The sequence below is a fragment of the Molothrus aeneus genome, chromosome 13 (genome assembly GCF_037042795.1).
Source record: "Molothrus aeneus isolate 106 chromosome 13, BPBGC_Maene_1.0, whole genome shotgun sequence".
Taxonomy (NCBI): domain Eukaryota; kingdom Metazoa; phylum Chordata; class Aves; order Passeriformes; family Icteridae; genus Molothrus; species Molothrus aeneus.
The window spans coordinates 19138528-19162237 of NC_089658.1; the positions used below are offsets into that span (position 1 = coordinate 19138528).

Sequence of the window (23710 nt, forward strand, 5' to 3'; positions counted from 1 at the left end):
CATATTTCCCTTTTATTTATTCAATATTTACCTTTTGGAGGCTCTCTGCTGTTGCCCCTGCCATGGTTTTTCCCCAGGTTTGGGTTTTTCCCCCTGTTTGTTTTCCCTCCAGGTTCCTTTTATGGTTTTCCTCCATATTTACCTTTTATTTATTCAGTATTTACATTTTGGAGGCTCTCTGCTGTTGCCCCTGCCAGGTTTTCCCCAGGTTTGTTTTCCCCATGTTGCTTCCCCCCATTTCTTGCCCATTTTCCCCCACATTTCTTCCCTATTTTCCCCAAAGTGCCTCTCCCGAAATGACCAATTCCTGACACAGCCAATTCCCTAAAAATCCCAATATTAGATTGCAAATATCCCTGTGAAATTCCAGGGGAAAAAAAAAAAAAACCAGCATGTGAAAACACAGCACCACAAGGTTGCAATCTGAATTTCCAAAAAAATTCCCCTTGTTCGAGCCGGGGGTTCTCTGGGTTGTGCTGTGTTTTGAGCAGGAATGAGAATTTCCAAGGGTTCTCTGGGTTGTGCTGTGTTTTGAGCAGGAATGAGAATTTCCAAGGGTTCTCTGGGTTGTGCTGTGTTTTGAGCAGGAATGAGAATTTCCATGACACGGTGTCAGGAAGCTCTTAGCATTTATAAATGCTCACTCCTGCAAGTTAAAAATCCTGGGCTGTAATTCCCACTCTGGGTCTCGCCAGGCACTTTTCAATCATTTCTCTCTGCTAATTTTGGTGTCACCCTCATTTCTTTTGAAAAGATTCATTTTGAGCAAATTTGTAAATGGCCCTGATGTGTTCTACAATTTAGTCAATTACTGTTTCAGCCTGCAAACCTCCTGGGAAACGGAACATACATGGCCTCAAGGTACGAATTTCAATAATTGTTTCAGCAAAGTTAGATGGATTTGTAATGCTGTGTTCCACTTATTGAAATGTCAAATAAAACTGCACTTTCTTGAGCTCTGACAAGCAGATTTTTTTTTTTTAAAATTCTGATTTTTTTTTTTTTCCTTGGGCGAGGGTGGGAGAAGGATTCATCTGCGAAATGTTGGCCGTGATATCTATATTTATATATGTGGTTTTATTAAAAATGGGTTTGCCTTTTTGTTTTTAACCTCTGCTAATCATGTTCTTAAATTTTAGTAGTTCATTTATCAACTGCTGTCTGCCACTACTTCAAAGCTTTTAAACCCCCACCTCGTTCCTGTGATTTCACTCATTTATCCAATTGTGGAAGGCACCACAGTGGAATTAGTTTAGATTTTCGATTCCCTATTGCTCCTACAGTCACATGGAGGAGCCTATAAACGCATTAAGCAATTTTTGGGTGTTTAAAATGAGAACAAATCCTGAGTTTCTCACCCTTCCCAGCGCATCCTTTGCGCGCCGCGGCCCCGGCGTGGTGCAGCCTGCTAACCTACATCCATCCCTCAGCCAGCAGCACGCCTAGCAACCAGCTCATTAACCTCCCCAGCCTGACGAGGGATCCGTGGCAAATTACAGGTTAATTAGCAGGGTGTCCCGTGGGCAGGGCTGTGCTCAGCTCCTCTCTCTCCCTGCTGCAGGTGAACACGCGGGCGGGGGCCGGCAGCGGCGCCTCCGAGGCCCTGCCCAGCAACAGGTAAGGACCTGCTCCTCCTCCTCCCTCCTTCCTCCCCCCTTAATTCCCTTTGTTTGGGACCCAGAACAGAGCCCCAGACCCGGCTGGTTCTGGGAACGCTGGGCTTGGGTGGGTTTCTGCTGGGAAGGTGGGATTCCCGTGGATGGCGTTGGGTCGGGGGTGATGGGGATGCTGCCCATGGGGCTGTGCTGGTGAACTGAGGGATGGTGGGGAAATCAGGGTTTGGTGGGAGTTTCAGGAGAAATCAGGGTTTGCTGATGGGGAAATCAGGGTTTGGTGGGTGTTTCAGGAGAAATTAGGGTTTGCTGATGGAGAAATTAGGGTTTGGTGAGTGTTTCAGGAGAAATTAGGGTTTGCTGATGGAGAAATCAGGGTTTGCTGATGGGGAAATCAGGGTTTGGTGGGAGTTTCAGGAGAAATTAGGGTTTGCTGATGGGGAAATCAGGGTTTGGTGGGAGTTTCAGGAGAAATTAGGGTTTGCTGCTGGAGAAATAAGCATTTTATGGGCATTTCAGGGAGAAATTAGGGTTTGCTGCAGGAGAAATCAGGGTTTGATGGGTGTTTCAGGAGAAATCAGGGTTTGCTGATGGAGAAATTAGGGTTTGCTGGGTGTTTCAGGAGGAAATGAGGGTTTGCTGCTGGAGAAATGGGAGATTGCTGATGATTTCAGAAGGAAATTGGGGTTTGGTGGGTGTTTCAGGGAGAAATTAGTGTTTGCTGTTGCAGAAATGAGGGATTGGTGGGAATTCCTGGAAGAAATTGGGATTTGCTGGGTGTTTCAGGAAGAAATAAGGGTTTGCTGGGAATTCCAGGACAAAGTTGGAGTTTGCTTCTGGAGAAATAAGGATTTGCTGGGGATTTTAGGAAAAAATAAGGGTTTGCTGCTGGAGAAATGAGGATTTGCTGGTGTTTCAGGGAGAAATGAGGATTTGCTGGTGTTTCAGGGAGAAATGAGGATTTGCTGGTGTTTCAGGTGGCTCTAACTTCAAAAGCACTGAGGTGCAATTGGGGCTGAGCTCCTTTGGCTGCCCCAGTGCCAGGGTCTGTGCTCAGCTCTTTGTTGCTTGTTCATTCCAGGACTCCTTGATTTGAAAGTTTGATTCCCATTCACATGTTTGTACCAATAAATAGGCTAAATAATAAACTTATGTAGGTTTCTTAGGTGGGGTAGGATTTCCAAAAAATCCTTTCAGCTTAACTCCCTGTTTCCTACAGTTCCAACCAAGTTTTGGAGTCCATCCCCCTCATCTTGCTTTTTACATTCCAGCCCTAATTTGAAAACTCATATTAAGGTCTTAAAATGCAAGAGAACTCATTCTCTGGGTTTTTTTTTCCTATTTGTTTTTCAAATGCTGGAGGATAAATTCCTTTTTATTGCGTGAATTGTTACAGGAAGCCATAATACTGATGGTAAAAACCCACAAAAAACCTTTCTGTATCCTTAAAAAGAAATAGGGAGGGTCTGGCTCCATCTTCTTCCTACAAGAGCATATCTGAGCCATGGGAGTAGAATTCTCTGGAGGCTCCTTTCAGCCTAAATTATTCTATTATTCTAATAAGCACACAATATTCCATTTATCTGTGCATCAGCATCCTGCTCCTTTTTCTCCCTGAGAAAAAGGAAGGGAAAAGGAAAGTTGTGAAGATTAAAAAGGAGAATTACCACAGATTACCGTGGTCAGAGGGGCACATTTGTGCTGCTTTGGGCGTGTTTGGAGGGTGAATTTTGGGGACAGTCCCACAAATCCCATTTTCACCGTGGGAGATCCCAACCCCAGGGCTGGGGTTTTTCCCCACTGGAAACCCCATCCAAAACCAGCAATCCCAGTTTGCTGCTGCCTTTGGTGGCTCTGTAATTGTGGAGATTTTAAAATAATTCCCACCCTGGCAAAGTTTGCCCCATCCCCGGGGAAACGTTCCCAGACCCCATCCCAGAACTCTTCAATGGAAAGAGAATAAATCAGAATATCTGTGTGCTCTGCAGTCCCCCCAGGCTGAGCTAAATAAAGCTGATTTTTCTGTCACTGCTGCTGCTTCCTTTCAGTACCTCCTGTACTTTGAGCTTGTTCTTCAAGTGCATTGAAAATGAAGCTTCTAGAAGATTCTTGTCACCTTATCTGGTGGTTAATTGCCATTCCTTTTCCAAAACCTTCTGCACCAGGAGTTTTGTTTTTGAAGTAATTGAAAGTCTCTCTTTGTTTCATGTTCACAAATTGTTAGTCATGAAAGATGACAAGATCAACTTATGTTTCCTTGGAAAACTTAATTTTTCTTTAAAGCAGTCGTGGGAACAAGAGGCCTATTAAAGAACAAAGCCACCAAATATGAAATCTGTGTTTTCACTGTTCCTGTTAATAATGATCTGTGATCAAGACACGTGCACAGCCCTTTCAAGAATATATTATTTTGTACTTTTTTCTTTTTTTTTTTTTTCTTTTTTTTTTTTTTTAACTTCAGTAATAAGAGCAGAATGTCCCTTTGAGATGAAGTTTTGCAGACGTTGCTGCCCTGGCAGTTTGTTGTGTTGAAGCTCCAAGGAGCAGAGTTTGTCAGGAAAGGAGGGGAAAAACCAGGATTTTGTGAGTTTTTTGGAGGAGTTTGGGTTGTAGTTTTTGGAGGAGTTTGAGGGCATTAAAGGTTTCACCCTTTAACTCACCGAGCTGAGAGGTGGGGCTTGGTGAAGTTCTCGTGGAAGAAATTCAAGTGGGTTTTGTTTTGTTGATTTGGGGGTGGATTCTCCTGCAAAAGCAAAGGGATTAAATTAAGGGGAGTTTTGTTGTATTGGCTTGTGGGTAGATTCCCTTGGAAAAGCAAAGGGAACGAATACAGTGAGTTTTGTTGTATTGATTTGGGGTGGATTCTCCTGGAAAAGCCAAGGGATTAAATTAAAGTGAGGTTTGTTGTGTTGGTTTGGGGGTGGATTCCCCTGGAAAAGCCAAGGGATTAAATTAAAGTGAGTTTTGTTGTGTTGGTTTGGGGGTGGATTCCCCTGGAAAAGCCAAGGGAAGAAATTAAAGTGAGTTTTGTTGTGTTGGTTTGGGGCTGGATTCCCCTGGAAAAGCCAAGGGATTCAGCAGGCTGCCCTGGGATGGGTGCCCATGGAAAACTGGGCTCCCCTCAGGGATTTGGGCACGGCCTGAGGTCCCAGATCAGGAATTCTCCTCCAGCCTGGGGTCCCTGGGGGGGTGACATCCCTGGCAGCACAGCGTGGAGCTGGGATCCACAGGAATTCCTGGAATCCTGCCTTGGGGAGCTCCAAACCCAGATTAGCACAGGAAAACTGGGTGTGAGCCACATTTTCATGGGGTTTTTTGAACGCCCTGGCATGTGAGAGCGGGGATTAAACACCCAAATTTATTTTAAATTTCCCTCTTAGAGCTGGTGAGCAATAGCTTGTGTCCCAGCAGGTTGTGCAGTCAGGTGTCTAAACCAGCTGTAAGGTGGAAAATACATTGATTTCTTCTTATTATTATTATTCTTTGAACTGTTCATTGCTTGTTCATGCCTGCTGCCTGCAGTGCCGGCTGCTCTCACCACACCTTCACATTCAAGTTTAACCTCAGAATATGGAACCACAAACTCCCCTTGTTCCTCACTTTGTCTGACAGAGTGAAATGTTAAAAATAACTGCTTTAATTTGTTGTTTTTTTTTTTTTCTTTTCCAGCTTGAAGAAGTCCTCTGCAGAGCTGAAGAAGATCCTTGCCAATGGCCAGGTGGGTGCTTTGGCTGGGGCGCTCCTCGTGCCTGGGTGGAGCTCCCAGCTCATGCAGCTGAAATGTGATTTTTTTAAGCCAAAACTGGGGGCCTTGGGAGCGTTCAGGGTCCTGATTTGCTTTTATTGGCACAGAAATTTGCTCCCCACTTCTCAAAATCTGCTTCAGCTGCAAACGGATGGAGGCCCCTCAGTCAGTTTTGGGTAATTGAGTGAACTGCTCGCTTGTCAGCCTCAATCAGAGATGGAAATGGGATTGAATACTTGGGGTTTTTTGTGTGGAATAGTTGAATTTTTGTTTACTTAGTGTGTTGTTAGAACCCTGCTTAGTGAGAATTTTGGACTTTCTGCACTGACAAACATTGACCCTCAGGAGAACCCTGCACTGCACCTGAGAGCGTGGAGAAAGCTTCCACAGTGAATTGATGAAATTAAGAGAATAGGTGTGTGCTTTGGTTAAAAGGGTGCAGTAAAGAATCCACAGTTCATATTTACAGGAATATTAGAAGGTACTGGGCATGAATTGATTAGCAATCTGCTGAAATTCATTTCATTGCCAGTGGGAGAGTTTATTAAATGTCTCTGTTTCTAGATAGTCTACGTATTTCCTTTACAGATTCTTCTGGGATAGAATTTTGGTTTTTGCAGGTGTAACCTGGTTTTTTCACAAGAATAGGTTGTTATGTAAACTGATTTTCACCCTTAGAGTTCATTTCTCTTGGGAGTTCCACAGGCTGGATGTTAGTTTAGTTGGAATAGCAATAAAGCCTGATTTTACAATTTACTGTAAAATAAATTTTATTTTATAAGGTTTTGTTTATTTGCAACAAACAACCTTAGTGGGGTTTAGGGCAGGAGATACTGAAATATTTGTCAGGTTCTTGCAGGGAACCACTCTGGAATCACTTCAGGGCTGTGGTTTTGGGCTGGGAGGGATCTCAGAGCCCAAACTGAAAATCTTCCCCTGCCCCAGGGAGCTCCAGGCCCCGTCCTTGGACCCTCCCAGGGATGGGGAACCCAGAATTCTCAAGCAGCCACACAAATATATTTGAATACATAAATATATTTTATAGATAAATAAATGTAAAATATAAAAATAAATGTATTAAACTGTTACCTGTATTTATTATATATTAATAGAAATAAATATTAAAATATATATAAATAAAAATATATACATTTATATGTTTTAATATAGAAATATATTAAAGAATAAAAATATAAAAATAAAATAAAAGTATAAAATATATTTGGTTTATATTTATTTATATTTATAAAACCAAATATAAAGTAAAATAATATATAATATATTTAATATATATTATAGGAAATATTTTATTCAAAATAAATATATTTTAACATAATATATATTTTATAATATATATTTTATAATATATATTTTATAATATATATTTTATAATATATATTTTATAGAATATATAAAATATATATGTTTTATAATTACATGTAATGTGAAAATAAATATTTTATAAATAAATAGAACTATAAAACTCATATAAATATATAAAATCTATTTACATTTATTCTATATTGATAAACCCAAACAGATCTATTTTAATATACAAATACATTTGTGCCAGGTTTGGCAGCCTTGGAGGGAGGCACCTGTCCACGGAGCTGCCTGTTAGGCTCTATTGACTGAGACATCTGTGTCACTGCAAATAAAAGACTCTTATTGATTTTCTTAACTGCTCTTCACTTCCCCTCTGCCTTGGCAGGCTGAAATCTTCATTATCTCCGATGCCTATTCAGTGTCACACAATGACCCCCAGGCCTCCTTGGCATTTCATGAATCAGGGGCTGGGCCTGCCAGCAGCATCAAGGTTCAGCTTGGTGCTGTCCTTCAGCCTCACCTGGGATATTTGGAGGGGAAAAAATGAGATTTTTTTTTTTTTTCCCCTCCAAAAATGAGGTTTTTCCCTCTCCAAAAATGACATTTTTTTCCCCTCCAAAACCTGAGCCCAGTGCTGCTGAATCCCTGGCTACAGCTGGGAATGGGGATTTTAGGCTGAGTTCAGTGTTCTCAAATTCCTGATATTTTTAAAAAATCTTTTTATATTATATTATTTTATGTTAGCTATTATTATATTCCTGATAATTTTTGATTTTTTTTTTAGGATTTCAGAATTCTCAGGAAAATAATGTATCTCCCAGGCTTGAGATCCTGGGAGTAGCAGCAGCAGGTGGCTGCACCTTGTACATCAGGGTGGTGCTTTCTCTGATATTACTGATTTATTTTAAAGTGATTTATTTGAGAGTAAAACCCCGGAATGGGACTAAAATCTCGCTGTGGTTGGCTGAATTTGGCATTTTAGTTGTTCTAAACTACAGAGAACAAGTGGTCGGTGTGCCCTGCAAGAAATTCTCAGATTGGTTCCCTGGGGTTCCGGATTTTAAAACCAAACTTCTTCTTGTGATACTAAAAATGTTACTTAAACTCACTGGAAAAAAAAAAAAAAAGAAAAGAAGGATTAAGTGCCTATTCTTATGATATGAAAAATGTAAGTTAAACTCACAAAAAAATTTAAAGATTGGGTACTTCTTATCATATTGGAATTGCTACTTAAAACCTACTAAAAAGAAAATAAGAATGAAGTTTTAAACTTAAACCAAATTAAAAAAATAAGGATTAATAACCTTTTCTTCTGATATTAAAAATGTTACTGAAATCCACTAGAAATAAATAAATAATGCAGTTTTAATACTATTTAGTCAGCCTGATGGGAGTTAATCTGCTTTTTGTTGAGAGCAAATGATTTCAGTTGAATTCTGCAGAATTTTGGTCACAGATCCACAGCTGGTGATGGGTTCCTGGGTGAAACTTTAACTTTTGTTCATTTTGGGGGGATTAAGTCACACTTAACCATTACTTAAGTCTGGCCTGGGTCATTATTTTTGATTATTTTTTGGCAGTTTCTGCTTTGAGGCGTCCCTAATGATATTCCCCCAGTAGTTTCCATTTAGCTTTAATAAGGAATTCATATTAATCATTAAAAGAAGGGGACGTGATTCTTCAAGATAATCAAATATTGACAGGTTAGAAATAGCTTTCTGCCCGGCCTCATTGATAGAGGTGATGTGATATAAATATTTATTTCTTTTCTGTCACTCAGGGTAAATGCCACCAATTGATTCAGCATTGATAGAGTGTCACCAGTTCATAAGGAGCACTGCAGTGCCTGGGCTGCCCCAGTAGAGCCTGCTCTGAAAAGGGGATTTGCTAAAGCTCCTCTCTGGGCTGCTCTGGGCTCTCAGTAATTCCCAAAAACCAGCCCTGGTTCCACCAGGATTCACTGGGAATTTGGTTCTTAATAATTCACAAAAAAACCACCCTGGTTGCACCAGGATTCATTGGGAATTGGGCTGTTTATTTACAAAAAACCTGTCCTGATTTCACCAGGATTAATTGGGAATTTGGCTTTTAATAATTCACAAAATTTACAAAACCCCACCCTGATTTCACCAGGATTCATTGGGAATTTGGTTCTTAATAATTCACAAAAAAACCACCCTGGTTTCACCAAGATTCATTGGGAATTGGGCTGTTTATTTACAAAAAACCGTCCTGATTTCACCAGGATTCATTGGGAATTTGGCTTTTAATAATTCACAAAATTTACAAAAACCCACCCTGATTTCATCAGGATTCATTGGGAATTTGGTTCTTAATAATTCACAAAAAACCACCCTGGTTTCAGGGTGGATTCATTGGGTATTTGGATTTTAATAATTCACAAAAAAACCACCCTGATTCCACCAGGATTCATTGGGAATTGGGCTGTTTATTTACAAAAAACTGTCCTGATTTCACCAGGATTAATTGGGAATTTGGCTTTTAATAATTCACAAAATTTACAAAAACCCACCCTGATTTCACCAGGATTAATTGGGAATTTGGCTTTTAATAATTCACAAAATTTACAAAAACCCACCCTGATTTCATCAGGATTCATTGGGAATTTGGTTCTTAATAATTCACAAAAAACCACCCTGGTTTCAGGGTGGATTCATTGGGTATTTGGATTTTAATAATTCACAAAAAAACCACCCTGATTCCACCAGGATTCATTGGGAATTGGGCTGTTTATTTACAAAAACCGTCCTGATTTCACCAGGATTAATTGGGAATTTGGCTTTTAATAATTCACAAAATTTACAAAAACCCACCCTGATTTCACCAGGATTCATTGGGAATTTGGCTTTTAATAATTTACAAAAATTACAAAAACCCACCCTGGTTTCACCAGGATTAGTTGGGAATTTGGCTCGTAATAATTTTCAAAAAACCTGTCCTGATTTCACCAGGATTAATTGGGCATTTGGTTATTTATTTACAAAATGTCCACCCTGATTTCACCGGGATGAATTGGGCATTTGGATTTTAATAATTCACAAAAAAATATCCTGATTTAATTGGGATTAATTGTGAATTTGTCTCTTAATAATTGACAAAGAACCCACCCTGATTTCATGAGGATTAATTGGGAATTGGGCTATTTATTTACAAAAAACCTGTCCTGATTTCACCAGGATTAATTAGGCATTTGGTTATTTTTATACAAAAAACCCACCCTGATTTCATCAGGATTAATTGGGCATTTTGATTTTAATAATAATTTGTAAAATTTCCAGAAAACCCACCCCGATTTCACCGGGATTAATTGGGAATTTGGTATTTATTTCCAAAAAACCCACCCTGGTTTCATCCCCAGCCAGTGGAAGGGGAGGGATGCTTTGTTTGCTGCTCCCTGCTTGGTTTTCCATGAATTCCTGAATTTTCCAGCCCATCCAAGTTGGGGTTGCAGGTTTAACACCCCCTGGTATAAGGGGAACCTTTTATGATGGAGAATCCAGTTTTCCCAGTGGGATAAATAAATCACCCCTTGCTTTTGGCACCTTTATTTGAGCCAGTAAATCCCATTTTATCTCCCATCAGCTGCAGCTCCTGCCTCCAGCCCAGCATTCCTGCTTTTCCCTGGAATCCCGGGTGCCTCAGAGGATGGAGCTGCTCCTGTCCCTGTCCTCCAGGGAGTGGTGTGGACAAAAATTCCCTTTTCCAGTGGGAAACAAGCAGGGAATGTGCTGGGTGTCTCCAGTTCTTGCTCCATTTGTTGTTCATCACTTGAGGAACCTCCAAAAAAAATCTTTTCTTTTCCCCCACCGGGATGCAAAATTACAGATTTCTTGTTGCTTTTGTGGGTTCATTGGATTTTCTTTGGGGTGGTTGGGAATTGCATGCATCTCCTGCATTTCTGGGAATGCAGGAGGTGTTTCCTCCAAGGCTGGAGGGTTCAGGTCCTCCAGCTTGGAAGAGCAAAACTCCTTAAAATCCCCGAGTCTGCAGCCTGAGAGAAATTATTTTTATTTTGGGGACTCACTGTAGGTTCTTTACATATTTTAAATCCCATTCGTGAGCGATTTTTCCTCATGAGGAACAACTTTCCCCCTTTCTCTTTGCATTTCTGATGAATGCAATGAGCAAAGGAGTTTTCAGTAGTGGAAAAAAATGTTAATTTTCATCACAAACCTTGGTGTTGGAATGGGCCCTCCTAAGGAGCCTGGCCCAGGTTTAATTACAAATAAATAATAAAATCATCACCTTCTATTTTGAGTTGTCTCAACTCAGGTTTTCCCATCCCTGTGTAGCAATTCCAGTGAGAAACCACAATTTTTTTGCTCAGGTAGTGAAAGGAAAAACCATCAATTTTGGATTAATCATTTCTGTCCTTGCAACTTCTTTTAAATCAATAAAATATTTCATTTTCTGGTCATTATAAATGCTGAGTATTGACTCTTTGGGACATTTGAGCTTGTTATCATCACTTGTGTTAATACACAAAAATGACATCTTTAAGTAGCCAGGCCAAGTCATGTGAAATATTTAACTTGGTGTCCCATAAAATACAAGTAATTACTGAAAATGAGTTAATGCTTCCTAGGAAAATCTCTTTTCAAAGCAGGATTTGCTCAAACATTTTCTACGCAAAATGATCAGGCAACGGGGGAGTCTTTCTGGAAAATCGCTTTTAACCCAGAATTAATTCTGTTCAAAATATTTATTTTAAAGTATAAATGTGCATTGCAAAAACGTCTTTAATGGGATTTTTAAATTTGTGCCAAATCAGAGTAACTCTCCTTGTCCAGGAGAAGGTGGAACTGTGGTTTTACACTCCAGTTCCTTCTCAGGCAATATGTTAAGCTGTTGTAAAATCCAGATTAAAAAAGGAGCCACATTCAGGGATTTCTGCAGTGCTTTTATCAGCTGAGGATCTGAGTTGTCCCAGCGCGCAGAAAAAACTGAGGCAAAGAATTTGCTGTGTGTCTCAAGGAAAATCACTGGGATTGGGGTTCCAGACTGATTTTTCTTTAGATCAAAAGTGTCCAAACTGAGCTGTGCCAGAGCTGCCTCTCCCTGAGGCTCAGCTCTGGGACTCCAGAATAAATCCCAAACTTTCCCAGCTGCCAGGGTTGTTCCCGTTCACCTCCAACTTTGGCTCTGCTGATGTGCTGCTCTGGAGCCCCTTTTCCTCTCAGCAGCAGTGCCCTGACCCTCTTGAGCTATATTATATCATTCCATTTTGACACCTTTTATCAAACTTTAATGAAATGACCCAGGCAAACAAATTGTCATTAAACTTTCCATCACTTTGTCCCTTGGTATCGTCTTTTATAAATTGGACAGCAAATGTTGTATTGATCTTCTCGTTCTTGCAGCTGAACTTGAAATGACCCACGCTGCTTGTTGTTTATGGCCTGGAGTTGCTTTTCCTTGACATTTCCATCCCCAGCATGACATCTCTTTTGTTTTTCTTTCTTTCTTGTGGAGATGAATGAACAAGACATTCGATACCGAGACATCCTCGGCCACGGCAACGGAGGCACTGTCTACAAGTGAGTGGGGGTTTCACCTCAAACCTGCCCAGAAATTCAAATTTCACGGCGTTTTTACTTTTCACACTTTGGGGTCTAGGCAGGCCCTTGCTGCTCTGCAGGAGAAAAATCTTAATGTGAACTTTTAAACCGTTCTGGGGCGTTTAATTCTGGTTGTAACGCGGCTTTGAATCTTTTCTGGGAGCCAGTTGAGGGTTCACTGGTGGGATCTGGGGTGTCCTGGGTGGGAGTCCAGGATCTGGAATTCCTGGTGCCTCACCTGGGGGTGACAGCCGTGGGATGTGGTGGCACCAGTGCCCTGCCCTTCAGGATCCCTCACCCCCTTTTGCTGCTCTCCCTCCCTCCCAGCCTCATCAACTCCCCCAAATTTTGGTGCAGAAGCTCCAGCCCTGCAGCCAGGATCAATTTTAATACTGTAAAAATTAAAATAGCACAGATGAGACTCTCCTGTTGAGAAAACTCCTGCTTAGGCATCGTGCAAAGTTTAAACTACAGAATGTAATATCTGGGACTTAATAGTCTGCAGTGGGGTATGAAAAATATTCCTGTGGGAATTAAGAAATCCATACTTTGTCAGAAAGCCCTGAGGGAGTAATAAAGGTTTCCTCCAGAGAGCTGTTTACCATATACAGTAACCCAGCATCCCATTAGGGTTTTGTTTATACCTTAGACATTTTAACTTTGATATTAACATTTTACCCCCTTCTCCCCCCCTACTAAAATGTTTAAAAGCCACGGTGCATTTAGTTTGGTTTCTAATTGGCTGCCAGCGTTGCAAAACAGCTCCTGGCAGAAGGTTGGATGGAAATGGACTTCCAGAGCCTCCAAGGGGCAAATGCAGCCTTGGGATGGACTCTTAAAATCAGGTTGGCCCTGGGGGTGGAAGGTGCTTCAGAAATCTTTTCTTGGAGAAGGATGTTCCTAGGACTTGAGGAAATGGTGTTATTTTGTTATTTTCTGGTTTTGTTGGAGATCTGAGAGAGAATGTTGAGCTTTAGAGCTCGGCCTTGTTGATGCTGGGTGGAGAGGCAGAGAAGGGAACTGGGGTAAAAGCTGAATGTTCCTGGGTGACACCATCCTGTGTTTCTGAGGCTGTGGAATTGGGATAAAAGCCCTGTGTGACACTGTCCTGTGTTTCTGAGGCTGTGGAATTGGGATAAAAGCCCTGTGTGACACTGTCCTGTGTTTCTGAGGCTGTGGAATTGGGATAAAAGCCCTGTGTGACACTGTCCTGTGTTTCTGGGGCTGTGGAATTGGGATAAAAGCCCTGTGTGACACTGTCCTGTGTTTCTGAGGCTGTGGAATTGGGATAAAAGCCCTGTGTGACACTGTCCTGTGCAGCTGGGATGCCCTGCCTGGGGTGGGGACTGTGACAATTCCCTGCCCTCTGGGGAGGAACAGTCTCACCTGGAGAGGCAGGAGCCCCTCCTGTGTCAGGGAGGTGTTTCTGTGGCTCCTGTTCCTTTTTATCCCACTGTTATTTGAAGTCAGCAGCTGCAGGGACTTTGGGGTGTCTCCAGGACAGGAGTCACTCCAGCCTCTTCCAGGGAATGGGTGCTGGTTTGGGTGTGGGTATTTTACAGATTATCATGGAATCCTCCAATGGTTTGGGCTGGGAGGGAGCTCAGTTCATCTCATCCCACCCCTGCCATAGCAGGGACACCTCCCACTGTCCCAGGGTGCTCCAAACCCCTCCAAGCTGGCCCTGGACACTCCAGGGATGCAGGGGCAGCCACAGCTGCTCTGGGAATTCCAGCCCAGCCAGGAATTCCTTCCCAATACCCATTTAAATCTCCCCTTTTCCCCTCTGAAGCCATTCCCTGTGTCCTGTCCCTCCATCCCTTGTCCCCAGCCCCTCTCCAGCTCTCCTGGAGCCCCTTCAGGCCCTGCAAGGGCTCTGAGGCTTCCCTGGATCCTTCCCTTCCCCAGGGGAACATTCCCAGCTCTCCCAGCCTGGCTCCAGAGCAGAAGGGCTCCAGCCCTGTGGCAAAACCACCTCAATCCCCCCTTCCCAAAAAGTTCCCGATTCTCCCTCTGTGGCAGAGCATCCCCGCCCCAGCAGGAAACGAGGGACTCAAACTGGAATCCTCCCAGGCAGCTGCAGTGCCCCAGCCACGGGGAGCAGCCCAGGGATATTTTATTCCAGTAAATCAATGAACATTTGTCAGGTGCAATGAATTGCAGAGGTTGGGCACTTTCCCTCTCCGGCGTGGGGCTCCTGGCTCGGGGAGGAGAGGCCGTGTGGGGATCGATCTGCAGCTCAACAGCCAGCCTGTCTGCACCCTCCCTTCTATCTTTTTGTTGTCTTTACCTCGTGTTTTTATTTTTTTTTAATCCCCCCTCTCTTCCCTGAGCTCTTTATCCTGCCTCATATCCATGATGGCAGTGAAATATTCCCGGTGTTCCAGGGACACGATGGTGCCTCGCAGGAGGCTGAGCAGAAACCTCTCTTTTTTTTCCAGGGAAAAACTCTTCTATTGGAATAGTTTATTGAGATTGAGGTATTGATCAGCCCTCCTGCTCCCCCCTGGCTGGAGGTGGCCTTGGTTCTCTTTGGAAGCCCATGTTTAGTTAGGAAACATGGGATTTTTTTAGTTAGAAAATGGATTTCATTTATTTGGGTTCTTTACAGCTGCGAGTGGTTTATGGCTTGGACAAGAGGTATCTTAGCTTTATTTTTATGACAGTATAATTATACTTTAGAAATACACTTGATTACTGTGTGGAGCAAAATTGTTCCACTATATTGGCTCGGCCAATATTGCTATACAAACAACTTTTCAGTCAATTGAGCCTGGTGAAAAATCAATACTTTATAGCAATATTTCTAGGGAGAACTTGCTGAATCTAAATGTTTTTCCTGTTCTAAAAAGAAGGGATTTTATAGTTCTTTGACATCTTGTTCTGCCCCTACCTTTTGATCCGCTGTTTGCTTAATTAAGGAACGATAAAAATTCTCGTGTTAGATATGGCAAAACCAGTTAATTAGCTTTGCTTTTTGGTTGCTTGCATGTTCAAAAATATGTGAGAAAACAGAAAACAAGCCCAAAGTGTCTATTGAACATTGCAGCAGAAAGCAGGAATTCTTCCAGTGCTGCTGAGGGGGCAGAGTGTGCCCTGTTTTGGGTAAGGATTGTTAAAAAAAGGATAAAATCTGCCGTAGCAAAGCTCCTGGGTGTGCTGCTCTCCTGTTTGCCAGGTGCTGTAGGTATTTGTGTCATCTGCTCTGATTGCCACTGCCCGTGGAGTATTTCAGTCCAATTTTCTGCATTTTTTGAAACTCAGCTGCCCGTGTGGCAGGACATCTCTCGATTTGCTTAAAATGCTTTTTTTTTTTGGAACAAATCATTCGGTGGTCAGCCCAAAAGGCATTGAAAGGATCTGCTTTGTGCTGCATCTTGGGGCTCCGTCGGTGCCTGCAGAGACTTCTCTGAGGAGATCTTTCCTCAGGTGAAGGATTTCCTTTGGAATGTCTGGATGTGCCAGCCAGTTAAACTAAAGCAGCTTCATTAAATTATTTAGACCTCAAATCCTTAATTTTGTATATTTTGAACCTAAATATTACAAAGTACAAGTGTTTATCTCTGGCAAATAATTCCTCTGTCAGGTCTTTCTCACACAATGTGTCTAAAACATCACTATTTCCTTTATACAGGAGCAAAATGAAGGTTTTGTCCTTATTTTATTCTTATTTCGTGTTCTTTAGTTTTTGTTTTTCAAGGAGAAAGGAGAAGTGAGATGTCCTGAACTCTGTTTAGGGCAGGGCACATCCTCCTGGGATTTATTTTACAGTGAGGTTTTGTAGCTCTGTGGATTCTGTTGGAGTCTCCAGCAGCAGGAGCATAAAGGAAAAATAACCATAAAGCCCCAATGATGCCCTAATTAATTTGGGAGTTACCAGGATCTGGGAGAGAGGGAAGGAATGGGAACATCAGTTCCCATCTTAGCAAAGTGCTGTGAGAGCAGAAGGCTTCACTTGGAAGTTGAGTAATTGGGAGAGAAGTGGCTGTGGCTGATGTCCCACGCTGAAAAATTGGATAGCCTGGAAAGCAGGGAGAAATGAGGGAGCTTAATTTGTCTGAGCAATTTCCCGAGCAATTCTGCAGTGTGGTGGAACATTCCAGCATCTGCCCTTCCCCTCATTGCCTCCCTCAGCCAGCCTTGGGGTGCCCCATCAGCACATGAAATGGGAAACGTGGGAGACAGCTGGGGCTGCTCCACAGCCTGGAATCCATCCTGGGACAAAGCTGGGCATCCTCTGGCACTGCTGGGGCAGCCCTGGAGCAGGTGATGCCTCAGGTTTTGATTTTATCTTTTTTAGATTCTGTGCTACTTTAGTGTGTGGGTTCACATTAGGGGATGGTGAGCTCTGTGCACAGAGCAGGGACACAAAACAATTCCTGCTCCAGCTGGGCACCAAGGACAAATGACCCAAACCTCAGCCCCAGAGCACAAACCCCGTGGGCTGGAGAGAGAAAAACAAGCAGGGTGGGACTGCAGGGGCTAAAGCTGCAATGGGACAGCTTCACTGGTGGGTGACTCCCAGGAAAGGTTCTCCCAAGCTTTTCTCCACAGTTCTTGTCCCAGCCTGGTGCTCAGAGAGGGATCACAGGCAGGTTCAGTGACTTGTTTGGCATCAAAACATTTCTTTGACCCTTGGAAGTCTTCAAATTGCATCTCCCTTAATTCCAGTGGAAGCATTTCCCTCGATCTCCTTTCCTGTGCATTCATTTTCTGCTTCTCTTGTTTGGATTTCAGTCCCACTGAAGGTATTGGAGCAGCCCTACCTGGCTGAGTTAGAGGTGTCCCCCTGGATTTTGTCTGGTTGCAGTGGGGTTTAGAGATGACTGACCAGTGCCTGCTGGTCACTCCCTGCACAGGCTGACCAGTGCCTGCTGGTCACTCCCTGCACAGACTGACCAGTGCCTGCTGGTCACTCCCTGCGCAGGCTGACCAGTGCCTGCTGGTCACTCCCTGCACAGGCTGACCAGTGCCTGCTGGTCACTCCCTGCACAGGCTGACCAGTGCCTGCTGGTCACTCCCTGTGCAGGCTGACCAGTGCCTGCTGGTCACTCCCTGTGCAGGCTGACCAGTGCCTGCTGGTCACTCCCTGTGCAGACTGACCAGTGCCTGCTGGTCACTCCCTGTGCAGACTGACCAGTGCCTGCTGGTCACTCCCTGCACAGGCTGACCAGTGCCTGCTGGTCACTCCCTGCACAGACTGACCAGTGCCTGCTGGTCACTCCCTGCCTGTGACCCTGGCGGGTGCTGGGCCCCCCCATAAAATCTGTTCTGCACAAAAGTGCATAAAATGAAGATAAAGTACCTCCTTGGAGCCTGACAAAACCCATTCCTCTGCAGAATGGGAGCTGCAGTGAAAGTAAATAAATGAATGGACAGCAATCACAGCCTAGTTGATGAAACTGTTCAATTAAAGCACAGGCATTTACATGGTGTAATTTCCCTAAATTGCCAATGAGCCCCTTTAGACACAACCAGTGTTCAAATTGATTTCAGCATTGATTTTGGCTGAAGCTGATAAATTTCTGCTTGTTAGTTAAAGTAATTTTGCAGAAGACTTTGTAGTGCAGTATTGAAGTGTTCATTTAGCTGATGGTTAAAAGAGGAGTTATTTACAGAGGGTTCTACTGTTGGGCTGAGATGGGACAATTCCCCGGTCATCTTTTTACTTTTAATTTTTAAGCTTCAGTATCCAATCAATACGTTATTGAAACTGATTAAAATGTATCCAGCCAGCTGCCTATGGCTGTTTAATTAGAAACTGGATGATTCTTAAATTAAAGTTGTTTTGTTTGTGGTGGATGTCCATAGCTGGGAAGATGAAGCGAGTGGGAAATGGGAGTTTGTGCTGGTTAGCAGTGAGTGAGCTGGGGTGAGAGCCCAGGGCCTGCCCACCCTCCCAGGGAGCAATTCCTTCTAATATCCCAATATCCATCCCTGCCCTCTGGCACTGGGAGCCATTCCCTGGCTCCTGTCCCTCCATCCCTTGTCCCCAGTCCCTCTCCAGCTCTCCTGGAGCCCCTTCAGGCCCTGCCAGGGGCTCTGAGCTCTCCCTGGACCCTTCCCTTCCCCAGGTGAACACCTCTCGTGATGGCATCTTAATTCCTGCCACCAGAGAAGGTGATGCAGGTTTTGGCTCACACTTTGCTGCTTCATATTTCTTACCTAAAACTGTGATGGGTTCACTCCAGGCTTTCTGCCACGTGGGATAACCCCCATCAGTCAGAGCTCAGGGCTGCTCTGCTGCCTCTTGTCCTTGCACCAGATTAAATTCAGCAGGTGAATCCATCCCTGTGCCTGCAGCTGCTCTGGGTGCAGATTAAATCCAGCAGGTGAATTCATTCCCATGTCTGGAGGTGCTCTGGGTGCTGGTGTGGCGCTGGGTGACCTGGTGTGGGTGTTGGTGGCTCTGTGTGTCCTGGTGTGGGTAGGTGTTGGTGGCTCTGTGTGTCCTGGTGTGGGTGTTGGTGGTGGTGGCTCTGTGTGTCCTGGTGTGGGTGTTGGTGTTGGTGGCACTGTGTGTCCTGGTGTGGGTGTTGGTGGCTCTGTGTGTCCTGGTGTTGGTGGCTCTGTGTGTCCTGGTGTGGGTGTTGGTGGCTCTGTGTGTCCTGGTGTGGGTAGGTGTTGGTGGCTCTGTGTGTCCTGGTGTGGGTGTTGGTGGCTCTGTGTGTCCTGGTGTGGGTAGGTGTTGGTGGCTCTGTGTGTCCTGGTGTGGGTGTTGGTGGCTCTGTGTGTCCTGGTGTGGGTGCTGGTGTTGGTGGCTCTGTGTGTCCTGGTGTGGGTGTTGGTGTTGGTGGCTCTGTGTGTCCTGGTGTGGGTGTTGGTGTTGGTGGCTCTGTGTGTCCTGGTGTGGGTGTTGGTGGCTCTGTGTGTCCTGGTGTTGGTGTTGGTGGCTCTGTGTGTCCTGGTGTGGGTGTTGGTGGCTCTGTGTGACCTGGTGTGGGTAGGTGGTGGTGGCTCTGTGTGTCCTGGTGTGGGTGTTGGTGGCTCTGTGTGTCCTGGTGTGGGTAGGTGGTGGTGGCTCTGTGTGTCCTGGTGTGGGTGTTGGTGGCTCTGTGTGACCTGGTGTGGGTGTTGGTGGCTCTGTGTGTCCTGGTGTGGGTGTTGGTGGCTCTGTGTGTCCTGGTGTGGGTAGGTGGTGGTGGCACCTCACTCTGCTCGAGCTCAGTCTCCATTGCAGGCCTCTCTCTCAGGAATGGGTTCTGCCCCACAGTGGGATGGACACAAATCCCATTTCTGGAGCTGCCCCTGAATGTTTGGCTGCAGGAGGGAAGGAGGAGTCCCTGAGTGGTCACAGAAGGGAGGAGGAGCAGTCACAGCACGGAGCTCAGGGATCCTCACTCCCCGTGCTCGGATTCCAGCGCTGAGCTGGGTTAAGTGAGACTCTGCTGCTCCTTTCTGCAGCCTCTGCTGCCAGCTGTGCCCTTTTCCCCAAGTTTGAGCATTCAGGCACCATTATTTGCTGTTTGTTTGCCACTTCCCCAGCAAATCATTTTGCAATCAGCACTCGAGCATCTGCGGTGGCATTTCAGAGGAGGGGAGGTTGTGCTGTGAACCAGCACAGCCCCATAAAAGCTCCTTTTTCCAACTGCTGTGCACTTTGGCTTCCCTGATTTAACAGCCACAGAGTCAGGCTAATGTGTTTGCTATTGCAGGAGGCAGCAACTGGCAAAGTGGTTATTTCCTAGGAACAATTTGAATTTCTTTCTTTGCATGGCCGTGGGAGGACGTGACACTGCTGTCACTGCCCTGCCACAGGCAGGGGCAGCACCAGGCCAAAAAAAGAGGGGAAAAAAGGAAAAAAAAATGAGCAGATGTTGGGTGGTTTGCTGTGTGGGGTTTGCAGCAACTGGGGCTGGGTTCCTTTTGCCTGGCTCTGGCACAGCTTTGTGCTCTTGGTTATTTCTCACGAATGTCCAGTTTGGCTCCTCCTGTGCCCTCACATCTGGAGGCGCTGCTTGCTGCAGGCACAGCTTCTCCTGGCCATTTCTGAGCTCAAATGAGAAGCTTCAAGCTTTTATTTCTGTTGGGAAATCCTCTGCCATGGCCCCAGAGAGCTTTGGCATGGGGGTGTGGAGATCTTCCTCTGCAGCTCCTCAGTGCTGAGAGGGAACCCTGGGGAATGGGACAGGATTTCCCAGCCTTTGGGGGGAAATGATGCCTTGCTGTTTAAACATGGGTGATGATTTCATCCCAAGGTGTGAAGGAAACAAGGCAGAGAGAGGAACCAAAATATTCACTTGTGGTTCTACTCTGTTTCCTGGGAAGTTCAGGTGGCAGGACAGGAGGAGCTGCAGTGCTGCAGCCCTGGGACAGGCCATGGGGGAGGCAGGGATCTCCATCCTGGGGAGGAATTTCTCCCCAGCATCCCATCCCTGTGGCAGTGGGAAGCCATTCCCTGGGTCCTGTCCCTCCATCCCTCGTGGCACCAGCCTGAGGTGTCCCTGGGCTGGAGCATCCCTGGCTCCTGCAGCCCCATCTCTGCTGCCTCCCTGGCACTTCATCACTTTGTCATATTTGCTGATGTTGGTGATATTTCTGACTGACTCATTGGCATAGCAGACAGGTCATGGCTTTCCCTTGAATCCTTCAGGCTTGCCAAGGAATATCTTATTGATTAGAAATTGTTTCCCTGGTTATTGTGGGGGAAGAATAAAGGGATTTATCCTGGTGGCCAGAGGAAGCAGATCCTGTGCTGCTCCAGGCTCCTGCAGTTCCATCCTTACAGCAAAGTAAATGTGATGAATTTTGGCTTCTAGGTAGAGATTACATTTATTTTGAGATTTAACATGGGACTAAACTCAGTTTCTAGTGAGAAGTTGCTGTGTTTGATGGGAAAAGCTGCTGGAAAAAGCTCAGGGGTCTTTGCAAACTCAGCTCCTGCTTGTGATGTGACTATAGTGTGAGCAAGGGGTTTGCAATTGTAAAATTATGAAAAAAAAACGAGAATTGGTGTTTCCCTTGAGATTGCCTGCAGGTTGCAGCCTGTAGTTGGTTCTTTGCTTGCCCTGGGAGGAATTATCCCACAACCACAGCATCCTCTGGGCTTTAGGGAAAATTCCTCACAGGGAAGAGAGAAAATGGTTGGTTTGAGCAAATTGAAAGAGAGAGAAGTGTTTTGTTTGCCATCTAAGCTATTTATTAGGAATTTATTAGCTCTTGATTAAGAATCAGCTGCGTTTTCTCTCAAGTTGGCTTTGTTTTCCTTCTGTGTTGAGTAGAAATTCATCATATTCAGTGTACAAAGTTTTTAGCATTAAATATTAGCAGTGGTTTATTCCATGAGGAGCCCATGGCACTGACATTCCTCCTTGGTTTTCTGTACCTCAGGAAGAACAAATCAGGTAATGTGGATTTCATTTCAAAAATTCCCCTTTTTTTTCCCTTAAAACACAAACCAGCTGCTTCTGATGCTCCCAGTTGTTAATTTGCTTTGCTGTACAGCCACAATTCCTGTCTGGGGTTGGGGGGAGATGCTGAGGAGCTGGCAGATCCCCCAGAGCCCCATTCCGGTTTTCCCTGGTATTGATTTTGATTTTCTGGGACACCAGGGATGCTCTCTGCAGTCCATCACGGGTTTGGCTTAGCTGCAGGGCTTTGTTCAAGCACAGCGCTTGCTCCCACACCACCTCTCTCATTTATTGCCCAAAATAACCCAGATTTTGGCCACAGCACCCCTGAGGGATGAGAGTGGAGGAGACCAAGTCCTGCTGAAGGACTTGGCTCGTGTGGGGCCCTTCAGGGCTTCAGATCTCTGGGGATGGGGTTTCATAGCCAAGGGTCATGAAATATTTGACAAAACTGTGCCAGCCTGGCCTGGGAGCTGCTGGGATGGGCGCAGGGGTTTGGGATGGTGAGTTCTGCTGGAATGTGGAGGCAGGGATGGACATTGCTGCTCCCCAGCGGGGATGTCCCAGGCAGGCAGTGTTGGAGTCGCTGTCCTTGCCTTGGGCAGCGTGGGGTGGTGGCAAGGCAGGCTCTGGGTCCCTGGCAATGTGGGAATTGTCCCTGCCCATGGAAAGGCTGGAATGGGATGGGATCTAAGGTCCCTTCCCACCCAAGCTGTTCCAGGATTCTGGGCTTGGTGAGGGAGATCCCCCAAAACCCAGCTGGGTGCTGAGCATCCCCTGCTCCTTCCTGCAGGGCACTGCTCAAACCCACACCTGGTTTTGGGTTTTTTAGGAGTGGAACAGCTGGTTTTAGCTGTGCTTTAGGAATTTTCCTGCCATCCTGGAAGATTTTAAGTGCATTCCCTGAAAGGTTCCCAGGTTGCTGAAGGCATCTTTGGGGTTTTGCTGCTTTTCTCTGCCTGGTTCTGCAATGATGGGTTTGGCTGCTGCAGTTCTGGAGGTGACACCAAAACCTGCGAGATGAGACTTGGAGTGGGAATTTTGGTTTAATCCCCTCATAGCCATCCATGGATTGACTAAGAGTCTGGTTTTCCTCCTCATGCTGTGCTCTTTGTCCTGCAGGATTTTTGTCGTTCATCCCTCACAACCTGCATAAAGGTATTAAATTCAGGATTTTGCCGTGCCGCCTGCAACCAAAATGATCAATTCCACCTTCCAGTCCTAGAGAACATCCCAGAAAATCCCTTTTTCCTCGGAAGGGGTAATTACTGCAGCAGCTCCAGCCTAATTTGAGGCGTTGGCTGTTAATTAAAAGACCACAGAGGTGTAGGGTTGTCCTTTGGTGTAACCAAAGCTCCCATTCCAGCTCCATTAATCACTTTGCAGTTATTGTGCAGGGGAAGGCCAGGACAACCGAGATGCTGGATCAGCCTGGAGTAAACAAATTCCTTGCCCTCCTGGCATCCCCCAGGCCCCAGCCCAGGGCTGCCTGCTCTTTGTGATCCAATTCCCAGCCATAATTAAATGTTCAGTCGGTGCTGTCAGTGCTCTGTAAACCAAACCGGGTACCTGCCCTCTGCTGGAACCTGAGCCCAGCCTTCCACGGATGAACTGGCGTGCATCATAATTAAATCATCAGCTCCTCCCTCCCACCCGCTCCCAAACAGGAGATCTCTCCCATGGAAAATGGATCAGCTTTCCTGATCAGCTAATTAAGCTGTCCAGTGGGGTCCCAATTAACCCAACAGATGTGGAGCATCCCTTCCCGACCCCTCTATCCCTCATTCCTGCTCATCCCAAACCCGGGGTGCTTCCCCGCTGCTGGATTCATGGATTCAGCTCCTGCTCTGTCAAAGTTCCCATGGAAAATCTCTTTTATTTATGCTAATTTTTTTCCTTTCTGCCTTGCTAAATCCTTTTTTTTCCTCCCCTGAAATCCTGGAAATCATCCTAAATCCAGGATGTTTTCCCACTGTTGGATCATCCCCAGAGCTCATGGATTCATGGATTCAGCTCTATCCAAGTTCCCATGGATAATCTCATTTTTTACATTGATTTTTTCCCCTCTGCCTTGCTAAATTATTTTTTTCCTCCCTT

At 45.0% G+C, this 23710-nt stretch overlaps 1 protein-coding gene across 2 annotated transcripts in view; it reads left to right on the plus strand.

The window, feature by feature from the left end:
• Window positions 1–23710, plus strand: part of MAP2K5 (mitogen-activated protein kinase kinase 5) — a 120135-nt gene that overhangs the window by 18199 nt on the left and 78226 nt on the right. For both annotated transcript variants that reach the window (XM_066558594.1, XM_066558595.1), the window contains exons 5-8: window positions 821–861; window positions 1562–1617; window positions 5283–5331; window positions 12178–12242. In XM_066558594.1, coding sequence (XP_066414691.1) covers window positions 821–861; window positions 1562–1617; window positions 5283–5331; window positions 12178–12242 — 211 coding nt within the window. The remainder of the gene's footprint in view (window positions 1–820; window positions 862–1561; window positions 1618–5282; window positions 5332–12177; window positions 12243–23710) is intronic.